The following is a 20,265-nucleotide window of genomic DNA, read 5'->3' on the forward strand; positions in this document are numbered from 1 at the left end:
TCAGGCAGTCTCCTGGAGGCAGTTACAAACACATACCCGAACCCGCTGCAATACAACAGGATCTACCCAGAAATATATAACACCAACACGTGCGAGGTCTGCAAGACAGACGTAGCCACATTTAACACATACTCTGGGAGTGTAAGCACGCCTAACCGGTGGTAATTCCGAAACCCTCTCGTCGAGGTGGTCCGCCGCTCTGCGCAGCTCCAGCCTCAACGACCAACTCTGGGCCGTACAGCAGGCCCTCAAGGCAGTGACGAGAAAAGATCTTGACGTCCACACGTGGGAAACCTAGGCATGGTCGCGCTAAACCCTGCCAGACACTCAATAAAGTTATTACTGACTTACTCGCTCCCCATTACCATTACCGCTGGCAATAATTTAAATGAACGCAGAACTGATTACCATTGCACCTATGTCAGCGAAGCATGTGAAAAGCAACCTAGCCAAAACTCTTCTAACACCTACAGCCATGAGTCACAGGCATGGATTATGACCCATCAGCAAAGCCATCGCAGACAGTCGTGCAGTAGATGGCATCTTTACATGCAAGTTTGCACGTTAATTCTGATTTCTCAGAGAATATCAGCAGCGCTGTTGGAAATGCGAACTGACTGTGGCAACTTTTTTATTTGTGTGTCAAATGAAACGAGTAGGCATATTTAGATATGCAAAAAAAAGAATAAATTGGCTGCTTACTCGCAAAACTTCATTGAAGCTGCGCTTCGCTCGGAAAATTATTCGTTATGGGCCGAAATAATTGCGTTGCCTTGTATGGTTTGCTGATGGGGAATTGTAAATACGTACTTCGTTTCTGGTGGAAATTTCATTGCAGTGGCGTTTGTTGCACAGTGGTCGGACTGTACATAGCTTACTGTGGCTGTCTTGCACATTAATCTTTATTTCTGTCAAATTGCATTTTCTGCATAGAGTCTAATTCAGCCATTTATATGTTTAGTGCTGTTACGAGTTTTTTTTATTAACAAAAAATTCACACCTTTGAGCTGTTTGACCTACTGTGTTCTGTCTGTGTAAGTAAACCATTCCCTCAGTAATTGTTCAAGCCTTAAATGGGCAACAGAGCATTGTCCTGTGCATGTGCTTTCCTTTTGCCTGATTTTTCTGCTTTGTTGTTAACTGCCAGATGGAAAAGTTGTGTGCACTCTTAAAGAACTGATTCATGTGCATCTGTGAGAAAAGCCTCACTTTTTTTTTCTGTCGTCCTTTTCAGCGATAATTCAAGGAGACACACCCGAGGAGATTTACAAGAAGGTCAAAAACGTTATCGACGACAACGGTGGATCGACGGCTTGGGTAGCAGCAAAAGAAAAGCTGTGAAAAAAGTGAACAGCTGTTGGACGATGCCCTGAAAGTGGGTCGAGGGGAACTTTTTTTTCTGTTACTTTTTGTTTTTGAAGAAAACACGAAAGAAGAAAACATTCAACGTAGGGAATCCTTCATCACAGAATGAAAGAGAAGCACTTGCGTAGGAGCCCAATGCAGGAGGCATTTTTCTTTTTCCGATCGACAGTGAGTTTCACCGTGGAATGACAGTGGTGTGAATGTGTGCGTGCGCTGCAAGAACACTTGACGCTGGGCGGGGTGTGTTGTGCGATACACGGAGTGGGTCATCACCCGCTGCAAAGTCACCGTGGTGGAGAGAGAGAGAGAAGCAAAGGGATAATTCAGCAGCTCTCGGTCTCTCGTTTTTTGTTTTTTTTTTCCCTTGAGCATCCGCATGTATAATACTGTCCTGCCCTCTCAATCACCCTCTCTTTCACTCACTGTAACCTTTTACCGTTTCATTCTTCACCTGCCTTCTTTTTATGCCTGCTGTTCATTTGACAAAGAATTGAAGAAAATGCCACAGGTCTCCTCCTTCCTGTGGGGTTGTTGGCTGCTTTCTCCCATGGTCTGCCCTGTGCACAGCCAGTGTAGCCTGTCATGGCAATCTCAGTTAAAGTTGAGAAGTTGGAACGTTTACATGTTTGGAACTCTAAATGCCCAATGCTGGGTACTTGAGCTGTGAACAGTGCACTGGTGGAGAAAGTTGGCCGTTGTGAATTTCTGACAACGTTCTATGAAGAAACTACTGGCAGTGCAGTTTTTGTGGGCAGATTTTTCTTGTCTTCGCAGCTGCTATTTATTTCATTCAAACGAAGGCTTTAAAGCTAGAGTAAGGCTTAGTCAATAAATGGTCAGCACATTGTCACAATGAGGTGAAAGCTTTTTGTGGGGCTTTTCACCAAGGCTCATAATAACGTTTCAGATGCTATTGATAATCTCAGCGTTGCGTTCGGTTAGGTGCTTCTGGGCAGCTAGAGAGATTGGAGTAGTGAAGTGCACCGTTTACGTTTCTGCATAAAAAAAACCATCTCACGTGCATACGTGAGCCAGATGCTGCTGTGAATATTTAATTTGTCACCATGCAAAATTCAAGTATGTAAAAAACTGGAGAACATTTCTTCAGATGCAGGAGGCAGGAAGTGCCCTTCAATGAAGTACACATGGTTGTTTCTTCCCATTTTGTAGTCTGCATTCTCTTCCTAGTGCTGCTATTCGAAGCAAACATGTTTAGCACAGTTGTTGCACCATCATGTGTTACATCATCTGAGTCACTGTTGTTCTCTCACTGTATTTTAATTTGTCCCTGTTTTGTGAGCAGTTTGTTGGAGGTCTGCAGGAGTTGTGTTGCTATCACAGCGCTGTCATGCAAGGTATTGCGTTAGCATTGCACAGGTTGCAACACAGTGTACATAGACTCTACGAATGCAACACAAGTGGACGTGTGAAGTCTTCGAACACTTGCCCCACATTTTTACCCGTGAAGAGTAGATGCTGTCAAGGCGACTCGGTGATGGATTTGGTAGATCATTGTGCCATTCGGTCGCTTAACTTGATTAAGTCTCCTCTTAGTTTTGTAAACAGTGGCTTTTTTGTGTGCCTCCTATACGGCGCTTTGCTTTCGAAGGGACCATTCAAAGAGTATGGTAGCAGACCTCTCTGTACACTTTGGCAAGCACAGAACGTAGCAGGAGTTGAAGGTTCATTTTTGTGGAAGAGACTTTTCCTACTCAAGCAGTTTAATCGGGTTCACACTACCGATCACCCTGTGGTCCTCAAGCTTGGGCAATTCCTCCGTATAGCAAGTACAAATGTTGCATATCAGGTGTTGTCAGGTAAGCACGGTCAGAGTACTTCGCATAACTGTAGGTTGCCTTGCATGTACATGTGTGAGGTGGGTCTTACAAGCTTGAATACCTAACAAGAAACTGCTTTTGTGCAGTAACTACATGCCAGTAATTTCACATTTATGAAAAATACTGTTGACCAGTCGGCTAACCCTCTGTTCTCAGGCCTGTGTTGGCTCAGTGGCTTAGCAGGTGTGAATTTCTACTGGAAAACGAGATGAGGCTTTGAGTTTAGACTTAAGTTTTGTGTGAAGACATGCAGCACGTTTTTCAAAGTGCACTCACGAGTCCCATCTATTATTTATCAGTTATACAGTGGTTTCATGCTTGCGTTGCCTACTTTTTGAATGGTCCTTGAGGAAATGTAAGTGCACAAAGGCAACTGGAGCAGATTAAGTATTTTATTCAATTGTGCATATCACAAGCCTCAACAAAGCAAAGATAGGCAAATCATCCTGAAACTAACATTTCGCCAACCGAAGCGTTCAGTGAAGTGAAAAATTGCAGTTTTTGTTGTTCAGGCTCTCTTCCTTGCCAACCTTTAAAGACTGTCTGCAGTAGGAAAGGCATGCTTTGCTCCAGGAACTTGCTCGCGATGTCTTGTTTCAATGGCTCAATGAGAGCAGTGTCATCGTATGCCTAGTTGAAGCCATGGTGCAAGGGCTGCTGCAATTGCTGCTCCAACCAAAATAAAAAGAGCTATTTCATTGTCCAACGACAGTAATTGTGTACAGCAGGAGGCCAGAAATATTTGATCCCCATAGGAGCAGCAGCCTGCTGTCTTATCTTCTGCAGTAAATTATTTGTATAGCTGACATTTTGTTGGACACACTGGTGTATGTCTAGGCTACGTGCCCCTCTTATTGCTTCTTTGCCTTGAGCAATTGCTAGACAGTATGCTAACGCTTGACGTGCCTACGCCGCCTGAATTGCTTGGCTGTCTTCGAAAAAAAAAAATCCCAAAGTCTGCAGCATGTTTGCATCTGCATTGTTATCCAAATGCTCGCGTTGTTTCTTGTGGGGCGAGCACACCCAACATCCTGTGTGCTCCTTTATCACTGTATGAATGGGCAGTCTGGACGATATAACATTCAGTACAAGGAGCATCATACACACACACACACACATGCGCATAGACGCACCTCAATTTCCTTTTCAGTGTGAGCACACAGCAATGCACTCTTAATGTGTAACAACACAGACATGCTACACGCATGTGTGCATGTTTCATGCGCGATGAAGGAAGTACTGATGTCTTTGCTTGTGTTCTTCAGGTGCTAGTTTGTTTCGTGCTACTATGGCATTGCCGAGATGTTTTTCATTGTTGCCTCCCATGCTTCCTTCCCATCCCACTTCTGCTGGCAAGGTGTTGACAAGTTCCCAGCTGTAGAATGAATTCCCAGCAAGGACTTTGTGATATATATAGCGTTTTGTGTTGATTCATCCTTTTGCTCCCATTCCTATTCGTCTATCACTAACAGGCGCATTCATTCGCTTTGCTGCTAGACAAGGTTGTTTTTATCATTGATGCACCGTGAATTGTGATTGTACCTTAATTATGCAGACATGTCTTAAGTTTTATTGAGGAGGTTTACAACTGCAGTATTACAGCATCGCTCTTCTTTTTAATATTTGGCAGTATGTTCAACACTTGCAGAACCCCTCAAAAGTGAAGAAAAATAAAGTGAAACTGAGATCTGACAGGCTTATACAGATATATATATATATATATATATATATATATATGTATATTGTATGTACATGTATACAGGTATACATACAAATAAATTTATGAGGAAATGGCTTGGAGTGCAAATGCTTGACACAGGGTGGCTTGGACCATTGCAGTCATAACTAACCTAGCCAAAGCACCAAACCAACCTTCGCTGCAATGCCGCATTGAAGCAGTTAACCTGACATCATGTACTGCACTTTATAAACACGCTCACTAATGCTGGTAACAGTAATGCTGTCAGCCAGCTAAGTGGATGCATAGTATTCAAGCCTGCATATGGCACAATTCATGAAAAAATGGAGATGTTCGCGATGGCTCTTCAGAGTTGTTCGTGCTGTTGTTGGAACCATGAGCAAAATTTTCAAGGCACCGATGCCAGGACAACTGATGAATGACACTGCTTGCCAGCAGCACATCTTCAACTACCCCTTCCAGCAGGTGATAATGTGGCCCTGATACCCAGTGTAAGCAGTGATAACTGCAGCTTACAGCCAATAGATAAGCCACAGTAGCATGTTCTATCACTTGAAGCACTTCTCTTACGATGACTCTTGTGGAATGATGCGGGAACGCTTAAGTAAGGTATCTGTAAACAGTGTCCCATGATATCCAACAGTCCCTGAATGAAAAAGGCGGCAAGTTCACTCAGCAGCCTCGAGACACAGTTGCCATAGTGATGACAGCCAACAGGAGCAGCCAAATAGAGTTCGTGGTGCGACCTGAAGCATTGGGTTCTTGCTTGCCACTGTTCACCTGCCGTTGTAGTTGGTAGTACTGTGCAACCACCCTGTTGGGGTTTCCATTCGTGGCGTTGAACCATATGTGCATGCAGGGCTTGTCATCCGGCACCACGTTCCACGAGTGGTCCCATACCTGGTGATTAATATTTGACTCATTTAGTGGGGTAGCATAATTTTAGGCAGCAGTTTTCAATTTTGTCCACCATGACTGCAAGTGACAAACGGCAAACCAAGCCAAAATACAAGTTCTAACATACTGATATTTTACCATGTCGTTTTTATCAATGCAAAGTTGTCCTGGTCTGTATATTGCAGCATGGGCTATGCTTTCTGTTCGGCGAGCTTTGTACAGTTAACTGATAGTGCCAGTTCAGTCGGCTTGTATCCGAGTGGTGACCTGAGGCACAATTGAAGAGAACCGGTCTGCAGTCTACCCAGCTCAATGGGTTTTCAATTGACCCGCCGTGCTGGCTGTAGCTATGCTGCTAGGCTGATAAGTTCGGCATCGCGGGATTTCAAAATGCAAAATTCCTCTGGGCTGCTTTATTTCGGTGCACGTTAATGAACCCAAGGTGGTAGAAATTGACTGTAGCCACCCCCCCCCCCCCACTACTGCGGCTGTTCCTCCTTTCACCCTGTCTACCATCCCTTCACTCATGCGCGGTACAGGCACTGAGTTTGTTGTTTTTTTTTCGCCATGAACTCACCTTTCCACTGCTCAGTGATGAAACACTTGAATGCTAACTTCCACCTTTTAAAGATTCGAGCCAGCTGTAGTGAAATACAGGTGGCAGTAGGCACTCGAGATTTTCTCAACAGGATTGAGCGCAGTGGATCATAGGTGTCGGAGGACATGTGCTGTATGTACTACGGTAACTGGAGACGTACAGGTCCCAGCTAAAATGGATGAAGGTTAAAAGAAAATACAGCATTCCTTCAAACTGAAACTAATTAAATGTTATTAGGAGTTATGTAAAGCTATACCGGCGAGTACTTTTTTGTTCCGTCTACCGTATTAATAGACATTAACTTTTTCAATATGGCTCTATACACTCAGGTGTGAATTGGAAAGTTATAGAGCACCATGAAAATGGTCTGACCTAGGTGCTTCTGACAGCGGTATCCTTAGCGTAGCCCTTATTTGGATGAAAGCCCGCAAAGTCGGAAGAAGCACGAATTCGCTGCTTTCATTCGGGACTTGATAAAGCCAGAGTCGTAATGCACTTCCCACGACAGAACTTCGCATTGCTGTTGACCCCGAGGAAAAAGCATTGGAATATTGTCTGTAATTTACATAACTCCTAACAACACTCGCTTGATTTCAATTCGGAAGAACGCTTTGATGTTCATTTATGTATTTATTTTTCTTCAAGGTCCAGCACAGGGCATTACTTGGGGAGGAGGAATTCTTCTAAGAAAAATGGTAGAGATAAAGTAAGAAAAGTAAACAGTTCAACGCGAGAACAAAAACTACAGAGAATGTTGAACATTCAAATCAGTGCGAAAGCACGGATTCGTGCTACAAGATGACTATGAGCGGGCAGTGCCGCGGGACGGGACGGAGCGCTCGCGCTAGGCGGACAAACAACGGGCAATTGTGCTCAGGGTTGGTAGCCATCGGAGTAGTGCTTACGCACTAAAAAACTGAACACGCTGGTACAAAAACCAAGCTCTTGTATCGTTCAATGTATCATAAACAACATAACAAAGCAAAAGAGCCACCAGCAAAAATCTAACAGCATTCATCAGTCGCACAGGAATCTCGCTCTAACACGTGTTTTTGTGTGTTCAAAAATGTTGGCAAAGTTGTTAGAAAGGACAATTCAGTATGGCTAATGATGGTCGCCACTATTGTGTTCCATTTATTAATTGCCAACACCAGCGGCGAGTCCCGATATTTTAGTGTGAAACCGAAAATCGGGCAGACTTAATGCGCATGATCGAGGTGAGCTGAGCAATGAGGCGTGGGGAAGAAGTAATTCTGGAAGATTATGATAACTGGGCTGACTTCCTACGTGCGGCAAGAGGTTGAATATCCCAGGTGCGCTTCTGTGCTGACAGTTGTGACAACGTAAAATGACATGATTTGCGTGCGAGGGGTGCCACGTAATAGACGGGTGTTCAGGAGATGACCTGAGCAGCACGGTCAGAGTGATTCAGTCCAGTTGTTATTCTATAATTATTTTGCCAAGTTTCTGCTATAGGGGAGAATTTTATGTTTAGTTTTTCCAACGTTAATTTTCATTTGTCATGTTGAACACCATTCCGTTAGTTTTGTCAAGTCGGACTGAAGTGCCAAAGCATCTGTCGGCGTACTTATTTCCTATGCAGTCATCAGCGAAAAGGTGGATAGATGAAGTGATGCTATAGAGTCTAATTTAAAAGAAAGAAAGCAAAGGCCCTAACACTGAACCCTGCGGGACACCGGACATTACGCGAGTGGGCTTTGAAATATGTTTAATTTTGGCTGACTGGTTAACGATCAGTTATAAACTGCTCGATCCATATAGTTGATATATCATCAAGCCCAAGATTACGGGTCATTATAAGTAAGCGTTTGTGAGTGACAGGTACGATTAAAAGCTTTTGAAAAGGCAAAAATGGCGTCTATGTTGCGACATGTGCAGACAAACCTTGATCGCTTTTCGCTGGGACACCCTGTGTATTGCATACCTTGCTGCAGAAGTCTTCGGGGCCCGAGTACATTTTTTCGAACGTGACGCACTGTGAGGCCTTGGGGCAATGGTTTTTCCCTGTGCGGAAAAAAGAAGAAAGGAGGAAAAGATGTGTGGCAAGTGGTCAAAATGCAGCTGTTATGTTATTCTAATCATAAGCTCGACTGCGAGAAGGGAAAATGTGGCGAACGGAAGAGACGTGCGTCTCGTTGTTGCGCACACTTTTCTGCAGCGTTCGCCAAATTTGCGTGAACTGCGCGTGCGTTGTCATGTTCGTAACGGAATTGCGCAGGCTGCTTATACAGACGGAAAAAAAATTGTCGCCGCGCTCAATGCTATCAACGCCCTTTCACATGTTCTGGAGTGGTGCCTAGATTTAATCGATCTAAACGCGCATGTGCAACGCTCCTACGACGGCCATGACGCTAGCACTGAGGCAGGCAACTGGTGAGTCTTACAGCCTGGTTGTAGAGGAGGCATCAGTAATAGCCGTGTCAGTTTTTGTATTGCCAATCCGTCGGCGCTACAGCGCAGGAAATTCTAACCTTGCTCCGAAAAAAATAGCCGTTGACGCGCTCTTGTAGGCGTGGTTCTGTGCGTTCCCAGACGCGCGGTTTCGTTTGGTGCGTGGGCCCGCGGATAGGAGCGGGGAGAGCACGTGACATACGCGCGTGCTTGTGGGCGTGGTTGTATGCGTTCATGTGTGCGGTTTCGATTTGGCGCGTGTGCAAGGTCTGCGCCTACGCATGACAGAATAAAAACTGACACGGCTATTAAAAATTTCATATTGGATTGAAGCGCCTAGCTGGAACAGTTAAAAGTCAACAATTAGATTATAGTTGGCTCGCTTACTAGTAACACGTCTTGGCTGTTTTCTAACGTCCGCCGCTGGTGACAATACAATGCCGAAGAAAACTTTTAATTCAGAAGCCTGTTTTTAAAGGTTATACTAAGAACCTCCGGTGAAGCACTCGTAATATAGAGAAAAGGTCTGTGAAAGAAAAAAAAATGGAGGACGCTTAAGCTTTGCCTTTAAGAGCAGGACGCGACAGCGTGTTGCAGCATTGCCAAGGAATCCACGGAACACCATCGTCCTTCGGTGCGACCCCTTGCCCGGACATTTTAAGGAAAGGAAACATATCTTGGTGGACATCCGAACCGCGCCGTAAGGCAAGGAAAATGAAAATAAATTTTTTTAAGGAAAGGACGCCTGTCTCACATCTCGGTGGACATCCGAACCGGACCGTAGGGGAAAGAAATTGAAATGAAAATTGGTTTTTTAGGAAAGGAAATTACGGCGCGGTTTCCTTACGGCGCGGATCAGGTGTCCACCGATATGCGCCATTTTTCGCTCACGGCCAAAGACGCCGACGACACCTGCTTTTCTGCGACACGAGCTCCTTGACGCTGTCGCGTTAAAAGTCTGCGCAACCGCACCTATGTTCCGCCTATATCAAAGCAATGGAATGAAAAAAAAAATGAAACGGCACATGCGTGCGAGAAAACGAAACAATGTGGTAAATGGCATCTAGAAACGCAATGTCACTCACAGCAAGCATTAAGACAACTGATACACAGGCTCCTTGACGTGGTTAAATGACAGGCTTTCTTTAGCTTGAATAAAACCGACGTGTTGACATAATTAGGCACGTAGCAGGGGCGAATGCAGTGCACAGCCAGATGAGAACGCCGCTTATTTTTCAATGCATTTTTATGCCCCGGGCTTCATGTTCAAAGAGTGATTGCTTTGTTGCTATAGGCTAACTTTGCTTTGCGCCTATTGGTGCGGCACCTTCCTCTCGGCACCAAAAGTTTCCATGCCGGCTCTTTTCTAAACGAACGGGCACAGCTATAGGACGGCGAACTGGGCTTGTTGGCTAGGATTCAAACTCGTTAGACCGTCGCGAAAAACACCGAGAGAAGGAGCTCCGTGTTGGTCTTATCTCGGTGTCATTGTTGTACGCGCTGGTTCCGCTGGACTATGAACAGGCACACGCGGGAAAGCTTCGCCGGGGCGGTGAACACAACGTTGTTATGATAGCGTCTTTCTATCTTATTACTCAACCACTATCGAAGGAACAAACCACCGCCACCACCATGTGCTCCGCTTGCGCGCTACGCGAGCGTGGCAGTGCAAGGCAGCAAGTACCCATGTAGTCACGGGGAACGGGCACAGTGTCCCACATAGCTCCGCTTACTGTTGCTTCCATATCAAAACACGCCGACGGAGAAAACAATCCCGCGTACCATTGGTACCCGCTTAAGGATCTGGCGCAAAACTTCCCTCCCTCGACGGCCTTGAGTTGCCGCGGCGACTGACGACACACGAGAGGGCTCTGGTTCCGGCTGAGCCGTGAGAACTCCGCGCCCGTAAGAACCGCGTTGCCAAGTCCAACGAGACGGTCCGGCTTCACGTTGCAGGAACGGCGAGCGCAGGACCAAGCGGTGCGAGAGGAGCACCAACATTTGTCGGCCTTCGCTTACGGGATCGGCATACACTGCGCGATGCGATGGTTTCTTTCCCACGCACAACGTATACTGAACATCGCTGGCTAGATTGGACGAAATATTCCGTTCACCACCATCACGTGATTATCTAATGGCGCTCTCGAATATATATATATATATATATATATATATATATATATATATATATATATATATATATATATATATATATATATATATATATATATATATATATATATAGTTGTACCACAGCACGAGCAACATATAGCATAAGTGCGCATGCGTTGCCTCAGCATGTAATGGCGGCGCATGCGCAGTTTGGCGTGGGAGAAGAGTGCAATCACATACCTGCCACAGCGCAGGCCCAGCCGCTGCCCGCGCAAGTGGATCGTGCCGAACTCTGACGCCATGCATAAATCAACATTGTGCTGCAGCAGATAAAAATGCTACAAAAGCTCGGAGCGGAATCTCGTTGACTGGAACTTACGATTAATCCGAGCAGGTGTTTTGATGACGATTATGAATTTTCATGGCGCAAGGGCAGCTTTGGCCAAAGAGCGCCCTGGCACAAGGTAGTTTTCATTGCACAAGGTGGGGTCTGAGACCCATTTACCAAGCATTTCACCCTAAAGAAGCCGAGCACCAGGCAGGGGAAAGCTTGTACCCATTGTATCACCGGTGGGTGCCCGGCGGCACTGGGGATCAAACCCCGTACCTCCCGTATGCGAGGCGGATGCTCAAACCATTCGGCCGCCACTGTGGTGTTGAAGATGTGTTTTGATCCCATCATTACCAAATGCAGTAAGAGGCTCGCCTTAATTCGAACTCCGGATATTTCGAACAATTTTCTGTCTCATTTGCGTTCGAATCATACAGTAATTTAGCATAATCATAACTGGAGGCTTAGCATAAGGCACAATCCGCAATTCATTGCCGGGACCCATCTGCGCCTGCGCAGTGACAGGTGCGTGCCTTCCGGGGCCTCCTGCGCATCGCCACATGTGCAGGTCGATGTGCATGCGAAACGTGTGCAGGCGAACGACAGAAACTTTGCTTTGCGTGGCTGCCACGTGGTGCATCCGACCGAGTCACCCACCTCCGTAGAATTTGAATCCCCTCGGCCAGTTTGGGGTGCAGGCGTAGTCGTTCTTGCAGTCGTTCCACCACCTGGCGCAGTCGCTGTAGCACAGTGGAACCTCGAAGAACCGCTCCTTCCCTATTTTTCGGTCGACCTGTCCAGGGGGAGAAAATTCACTCATGAAATAAAGCTAAATTTAAGGCCTCCGTAGAAGAGTAACAATAAAACTGTACTGCACTTCTCTAACAAGAACTCTTCTCGCCCATGGCAGCCTAACAAACGCTTGATCGGCAATTTAAACTACACAAAATAAACGGCTCCGTCATTATCGAAGAAGGAGGCGTGAAAAAAAATGCTAACGAGAATGTGACCTCCACGTTTGACTCTTCCTTTGTCTTGGCGTTAAGCCAACAGCGACTTTGGTGACACTAACCCGACCGACATGTGTGGTATATGTTAGGGCGACAAGACGCTAATCCGGCCGACGTTATTAAAAAGGAATAGCCGCAGTTAGCTGCAAAGACGAGAAACACGTGTAGCGCAAGTAACGTTGCTCCTCTCGGACCGGAAAACTCAGCCGGTACTGCGTGACGCAAGTAGCTGACCCTTCCGGCCATAGCTACGCGTTTGGAATGAAGGATTCAGCACGCCTCTTCCCGCGAAACTCGGAACCGGAGCCCGTAAAGAAAGCTTTTCCTCTTTGCAGTTCGGCCCGCCGGTAATATACACGAGACATCTCTAATTCAAGCGACGCCGTGAGCGCCTCACGATACGCGTATTCCTGCGGTATTATACAGTGAGTGAAATGCTTCCGACAGAGCGTGACTAGTGGACCAAACACTCCGTGGCTACGCCGCGGCTGGCAATTACGCAGTCTGAACCACGCCGGTCACACATATGCCAGCGGCGGTCCGGAAACTGCGCACACAATACGTGACAGAGGTCACGTTGGCACCACAACTTCGCAGTCCTCGTGCGCTTGCCACGGGAGCGCCAAGTCGGAGCTTCTCAGCTATAACGCCGGCGGCGAGCGCCCCCCCTCTCTCACTCTCTGTAAAGTATAAATATACATACCCGGACGATCCAGGGGCCGATGTTGGGCTCGCACTCGTAGAAGCAGAGGTCCTTGCGGAAGTGCTCCCGGCAGGCGTCGGACATCTTGCGGCCGGTCTCCTCCTCGCAGAAGTCCAGCGTCATGCTGTACATGTCCTTGTGGTGCACGTCGTGCGCAGTCTGCTCGGTGCAGCACGCGTGGTCCTTCCACGGCGAGCACTGCACGCCGAGCGGGACCGGGGCCGTATACAGTACGTGCCTGTGAGCGCTGTTATATGCACGCGTGCCGGTTGCCTCGTGCTCGTAGTTTCACAGCCACAAAAAAGTTCTATCCCACTTCGCAATGCACAAATACCAAACAAAAATGCAGCGCGTTTTCGGCCGGTCCGACATGACAAAAAAAAAAAAATCAGCGGAGGTTAAGAGATTAATCCAGTAATATACGTTGTGGGGCTAGTTGGTCCATACTCAGACTTCCTTTATGCGCACAGAAAGACGACACAAAAAGGCAAGGTAGACAGGACGGAGCGCACTCTGTCCTGTGGCGCTCCGTCCTGTCTACCTTGCCTTTTTGTGTCGTCTTTCTGTGCGCATAAAAGAAGTCTGGGTTAAGAGGTTAGCTCGGGCCTAATTCCATTTTCCCGTAATTTTATAATTAGCGGATTCCCACGCCCGAATTGAGCAGCGGCCAACCAGAACTCGGGATCTGAATCCGGTTCGTCCATTGAAACACACTCTTCGGTTTCGCGGAGCAAAACAACTTGCTCCGGATAGGCGGTTCGAATACTCCATTATAGTCACCCTTCTCGGTGTACTCTATATAGCGCAGGTACCACATTTTGCCCCCGTTTAGCAGCTGAATTCGCCTCTTCCTAGAGCAGGCTTCCGTGGATAACGGCTAGCTCGTGAGCGAACCTGTAAAGACGCTTATCTTTTTTTCCAACAGCAAGTCATCGCAGCCGTTGCTCCCGTTTCCTCTTATCACGTCCCTTTATCAGCCGCGCTTGCAGGCCATCCCGTGGAAGCGGGACAGAAATGCATAGTACGGCGCCTCAGGGTCGCGTGGTCGGATGAACTCTCGGCTCGTCGCCGAACGGACTCGCAATGAGGAAGACAATGATGACGGCGATAGCACCAGCGGAGACTCCGATGTGAGAATGGGCCGAGTAAGCTGCGTAATTAATGACGTCAGCGAAACTATCTGTCGTTGGTTCTCCGTGGAAGAATATGTGCGGATATCTTTACGACGTAGCTCACTCAGTCACTTGTCCTGTGCAAGCATTTCGTGTCGAAGCCATTAATTTTTTTCGAGCACAATATACGAAGCATGCGAGCAAAAACTTAGGGGGGGGGGGGGGGGGCTAACTAAAAGCTTGAGACTAAATTGAGAACAACTTAGCGTTTTATGGAAAGCATAATGACGCGACGGAGAGAGAGCAGAGCGGATTAGAGAACAAACGCGAGTTGGTGATAAAGCTACACCTGAAATCAAGAGAAGGAAATTGCCATGGCCAGGGAACGCATTGCACAGAGCAGGTAACGGATGGTCCCTTGATGTAACAAAGCACACGGCTTCCAAGAGAAGACAAACGCAAGCAGGGGGCGGCCGAGAGTCATGTTGGCGAATGAGATTATGATCTCATCTTCCTGCGGTCATAGGAAGATGACCGCAGGAAAGAATTTGAGGTCAGTGGGAGGGGCCTTCGTCCTGCAGTGGACGGAGGTTGGCTGACGATGATGGCGACGACAATATTTGCTAAATCGAGCAGCACTCGGTGGCAGCTGACTCAGAGGCTCACTGGTAACTTGCATGCATGCAACCGGCTTTTGATCAGCATGATTAAAGGCATGCGTGCCCTGCGGCTGCAATTAACTACATAACAATGGGGCAGTGATTCAGTATGAAGACTTTTTTACCGGGTGTCCACATTATCTTAACAGCTCCATGCACAGCAACATTGCGAGCTACAGAAGAAAAAAATAACGAAGAACGCTGCTTGGCTTCTTTCCTCGTGAGCAATCGTCGTGGAAAACAATAATCGCTTATCAGCCTCTAGCACAAAACTATCGCTTAATCTCGGTAGCATCGCTCGTCCTTTGGAGGTCAACGCATTACACACTCAATCGTCGGACTGCGCTCAAGCCGCGGCCACATACGGAGCCATACATCCGCCAAACATCACAAGTGGCACAGATCCAAGCTTTATACACGTTTCTTTTTTTTTTTTTACTCCGGTCCTTCGACCGTTCGCGCTTCTAAAGCAGATGGAACGAGACATCTGCTTGCTGTCGGCTATCTGCCTCTTGCATGTGTTATCGTATTCCCGCTCTGCTACGCGGTTATGCCCTTGTGCGCCGAAAGTACCGAACATATAGGTTGTTTACAGTCGCCTGTGCGTGCGTATTAATCTAGTACATCATAGTGCGGACGTTGCCCCGCCCGCTAAAGTCAAGAGGCAAAGCAGGGGACGTTTTCGCATGGTTAACACGCGCTCACAATGGATTCACAGTGCACGCGCGCAGGGCTTTGAGGTCAGAGAAACTGGGACCGCACCTCCCCTCCGTTCACTTTAAATTTTCACCAAGGATCAGGGCTTAACCTAACTAAGAGTTTCGCTTCCATCGAAACGCGGCCGGGATTGAACCCGGGTTCTCCGGCCCAGTAGCCGAGCGCCTTAACCACTGAGTCACCTCGGCGGGTTTACTCTTAAAACTGCCCTCTGACTAAAATATTGAAGGAATATAGACACCACATTTTTTTGCTCGCGCGTTTTGTTCTCTGAAATGATGCGGTAGTCATGGATCACCTGTGGTTTTTTTCTTTAGGAGGGTTAAATAGTTTATAATTAAATTTCTTCTTGATGCATTTGCGGTTTCAACAACCGAACTATGGCTGTGATGTCAGAGGTGGTTTAGTTCACGTGAGGCTTAACAAAAAAACTGCGATATAATTGCTGGTATACGTATACTTCTAATTAACTACAACGCTTAAACCGGAATGACAACGACGAATCAGCGATTACATTATAATTTTTTTTTATGCCTCGCGTGGCCTAAAGCTTGATGTGACAGCCGTTCAGTTGCTGAAACCGAAACAGCATATGAGAGAAGAAATTCATTTATAAAATATTTAGCGCTCGTAGGAGAATACCATGTGGTCATCGATGTATTCAAACGTCTTGTGAATAATTACACATAAGAAAATATTACCGTAAAATTAAATGTCTATACTGATTCAACGCTCGCTAGGTTGGTGTCAGATCTCAGCCAGTCTACATACAACAGCGGCCGTGAGACAAATCTCCACCGCCATTGTAGTACACTGAAGCCCCAGGTTCAGCACCACTGCGTCGCTTCATATTCTACGAACTACACCATAACGTCTTTATCACCCCCCCTTATACCAGCCCCACAGTTTCATGATGGCGCCGAAGTTCTTTCTCACACACACACACTCTCTCATGACGGCGGAATATTTCCCTTTGCATTTCCTTTGAATTCCTTTCCGTATGCCGCATGGAGTGCTCGCTCCCTCAACTATCCGCGGAAAAAAGGCACACGCTATGTATTCCTTGAATACGTGTTCAGGGCTGTCACTGAAACGACATCGGAATCCTCCCGTCACGACTCAAATCCGCCACTGTCATAGCTACCGTTTCTTTGGTCTGCAGTGCTTTCCCTTTCTTCACCAGCTGTGTTTCGATGGAGGCGAAACGCAAAAGGGGCCCAAGTGCTGTACGATGTCGGCGCAAGTTAAAGAAATAAAGTTGAATTGATTTGCAATGGCACGGCGAGGTGAGCAGTCATACCTATCAATGCGCTTTAGATCCGCCCAATCGTCAAAATATCAATACTCGTTCTTCAGTTTTGGCCTCATGAGTTACAGTGGTAAAAAATGACATTGAACGTCTAAAATGTTTGGTTTGTTTTTATGGTGTTTAATGCCCTAAGGCGACTCAAGCTACGAGGGACGCCGTAGTGGAAAAATCCGGATAATTGCGACCACCTGGGTTTCTTTAACGTTGATTGAGATCGCACAGTACACGGGCCTGCAGCATTTCGCCTGCATCAAAATGCGACCACAGCGCCAGGATCGAACCAGCGTATTTCGGGTCAGCAGCCGAACACCGTAGCCACTAAGTCGTGCACCACTGAGCCGTGGCTCAACGGCAAGGAAGCACCGAACCACACAGCATGCCTTATTTAAATACGGCGCAAATGCCACTCTCGATTGTCAGTCAGCGAAGGTAAAGCAAATTTTTAAAACCAGTTTTTTCTTTGGATATCGAGATGGCTTCTCCTGCGTTGTAATACTAGCTTTGGCGGACGTCAGAAAACAGGTGAATCATGCTAACTAGCTGGTTAACTAATAATAGCTAACTTTGAACTATTACAATTATAGGCGCCTCGTTGCTATTGAAAATATGTAGCTCTGAATGTTAGTGATAACCGTATCCTTTTTTTTAGAATGCCCAAGTACCCAGACAAAGCGAATCTCACGCACTGTGCGCGGAACAAAAAAACCTTCCTTTTCCTCCTTCCTCTCAGAAACATCAGTCAGTCAGTCGTTTCGCGCGCGCCCGAAAAGCGCGCTTTTCGAAAGCCGCGAGCGTCAGCGAAAGTTTGCTGCGGGCCAGCGCTCAGAGTAATCACGTTTTCGAAATTTTGAAGAGCGATATGGCTGTTACTAACGGCCCGATACAAATTTCCAGGTGCAACTGGGTGAATAACTGCAAAAGTAAAGTTGAGTACTAGAAATTAAATTTAACCAGTTTACTAGTGAGCATGATTGATCTGTTTTCTGAAGTCCGCCAACATATCACAACGCCGCAGAAGTTATTTCGATATCTCAAAACTTTTTCTTTTTAATTATGGTTCACATTTGCTAAACAACCGGTATATGCCGGACCTCAGACGGCCTGCACAGCTATTAATTGGCCAGATATATGTGGATATCAGTGCAGAATTCCACAACAGGTGAGCGAAAAGCGTACATAATGTTTCTGCAACTATATTCCGATAACGAGGAAGTTTTTGCCTCACATCGGGCCTTGACCCTTTTTCACTGACGCTTAACTCATCTTGAAAAGCGCGCAAAAGATTGCAGGAGAAAGATCTGGACAACACAAGCGCTGAATATATCAACTCAGATCAGATTAACTTACTCCGACAGGCCCAACTTCATACGCTTGTTCACAGAACTCGTTGCCCTATGTCTCATACTGCCGCTCTGCCACTACTTGTCACTATGCTCCTTTAATGCGGTCGCCTACTCTTGGCCCCCCATATTAGTGTACGTAACCTTGTTGGTTTGTTTTTGTTATCCTGCAGTATCCATGATCCATGTATTGTTATCCACGTATCCTCATTATTTTAAAAGCAAAACAGTAATACTTCACGATATATGCCGCCACATATCGGCTTCGTCTTGAGCCGAAGCCATTGACAATTCGTTTGCACAGTATCCAGTACCCAATTTTCAAAAAAAAAAAAAAGTCGTAAGCGCACGCCTCATTAACTTTGGAGCTGAAATTTATGGCGATAGTATCAGCCCGGCTTCCTGGTATTTTTGCCGCGGGAAGTACTCGAAAAAAAAATCTTTTGCATGCTGTATAGTCTTTCATGTGTTGGTATCTGCCTCTTCTTCACTTCCAGCGGTGATAAAATGATCATGAACAGCGCTTCGACGTCAAACCTCGCGACGTGCGTTGTCGTGCAAGCTAACACGAACAAACGCAAGTTGGAGACAGGCGCACGAACAGAGCAAATATAGGGGAATATTTAGCAAAAGCCTGCGCGAGAGTTATCACTTTTAATTTGGCTGCAGCTAGGTGTCAATTCATATCGCTTATGCGTCGCTGATTCCTTTAAGCGTGCATACATATCCGTTAAAGGAATATGGCACTGCGCATGGCGACATTCACTAATGACACGCAACTCTAGGCACTATACGAAGAACGGTGCCTGTATCTGGCCACACCGCACTGAACTTACTGCATGGTTACGAAATACGTTATAAAAACATTTGCACTGTCAAATCATCCCAATGCGGAAGTGCAGACGTTTGCCTGACCATGGTGCAGGTGCTGGAAGTGCTTTTCGAAATAACAGCTCATTTCAGCTGTACAAAAAGAAAAATAAAGTATTACTCAGTAAAATAAATTTGGCGCAATTTTTTTATTTCATAAGTATTGCTGTTGTTGATTACAGCAAAAAAAAAAAAAAAACTTCTTGGCGGACCAAGCGCTGAGAAAGCATGATAACACCGACGAACGTACAGTTGGGAATGCTATCTTAAAACGCGATAGCAGCAGCTCTACGAAAATCTAGGTGGTTCGGCAGTCCTTCTGGCGGCGTGCTCCGTTTCTGTATCGCAGTTACTTGAAACCGAGGTCAAGTTTCACTGCGAACTTCGCGCGCGCATGTCAAACCGCTCGGCTGAGCTGGTGCAGCTGCGTCCGTGGACGCGTGCTCCGCGGTAGGAAAAAGCCACGTGACAAACGCACGTCGCGCGCACGAGATCGAACAGCTAGAACCAGGTCGACGTCGTAATTACTTACGTGACCGTAGAGGCTGGACTCCGGGCCGGGTTCCCTCTTGTGGTTTCGGGCGTCCAGACAGGCCGAAACGTCTCCGCCGGACGCCAAGCATCGGTCCAAAAGGGCGACGAGCAGCAAACTCAAGAAAGCGCCGGCTTCCATCTCGAGCTGCCTGCGATGCCGCGGCTCTTTTAATCGGTGAACAAGTTTGCCGACTGCTCTTCGCAAGCGAACGGACCGGTCGACGAACTCGTACGGACGACTATCGCGCGCACGAGCGTGTACTAACCTGAATATGATCCTGCAGGAGAAGGCGAAAAACACGTTTCGGTGCTCCCGGCGTGCGGCGCCGACTTGAGCGCGAAACGCAATTCGTTCGCCTCGATCTGGTTAAACCCCGCTACGCGTGAGATTCAGTGTCCAGTTAATAACGCTGCATACAGCCGTAGGTGTTCAGTGTGCATGCGCTGGGCACGGCATTCAGCGTAATGACCAGCGCGAAATTTCACCGCGCGGGTTTATCATGTTTTGCGTGAACAGACGACACCAGACGACCTTCGACCGAGAACATGTGCCGCCACCGTGCGTCATATTTTTTCTTTAAAAACGTCACACAATAACTATTTTTTACAAAGCAATTTAATATTGTATGAATGCGCAATATTCTTATTTAAATGAATTGTGTTTTGATTACTGTGTACACAAAAAATTTTAAAACTTTTTGGCAGAAGACGTGGTTAGTCTGGCCACCACCAGCAGTGTGTTTTCGGTTCCCAGGGGGC

At 46.7% G+C, this 20,265-nt stretch overlaps 2 protein-coding genes across 21 annotated transcripts in view; one reads left to right on the forward strand and one right to left on the reverse strand.

Moving 5' to 3' along the window:
* The window catches only part of dlg1 (MAGUK family member discs large 1), a 540,041-nt gene extending 535,044 nt beyond the window's left edge, over positions 1–4,997 (forward strand). For all 19 annotated transcript variants that reach the window (XM_077658735.1, XM_077658726.1, XM_077658727.1 and 16 more), the window contains one exon: positions 1,235–4,997. In XM_077658735.1, the coding sequence (XP_077514861.1) occupies positions 1,235–1,341 (107 nt within the window). In that variant the 3' untranslated portion in view covers positions 1,342–4,997. The remainder of the gene's footprint in view (positions 1–1,234) is intronic.
* Positions 3,716–20,006, reverse strand: LOC144125392 (folate receptor beta-like). 2 transcript variants are annotated; one of them, XM_077658741.1, is made up of 6 exons: positions 19,773–20,006; positions 19,505–19,655; positions 12,966–13,163; positions 11,910–12,045; positions 8,343–8,422; positions 3,716–5,802 (listed from the first exon to the last, which is right to left on the reverse strand). In XM_077658741.1, exons 2-6 carry the CDS (start codon positions 19,643–19,645, stop codon positions 5,575–5,577), a joined length of 783 nt encoding a protein of 260 aa, XP_077514867.1. In that variant the 5' UTR covers positions 19,646–19,655; positions 19,773–20,006; the 3' UTR covers positions 3,716–5,574. The 2 variants fall into 2 exon arrangements, with proteins under 2 accessions (XP_077514867.1, XP_077514868.1); XM_077658742.1 differs by having other exon boundaries at positions 19,505–19,651; positions 19,773–19,990.
* Positions 20,007–20,265: the final 259 nt, after the last annotated feature.

This window comes from Amblyomma americanum, chromosome 3 (genome assembly GCF_052857255.1).
Source record: "Amblyomma americanum isolate KBUSLIRL-KWMA chromosome 3, ASM5285725v1, whole genome shotgun sequence".
In the NCBI taxonomy this organism is placed as follows: domain Eukaryota; kingdom Metazoa; phylum Arthropoda; class Arachnida; order Ixodida; family Ixodidae; genus Amblyomma; species Amblyomma americanum.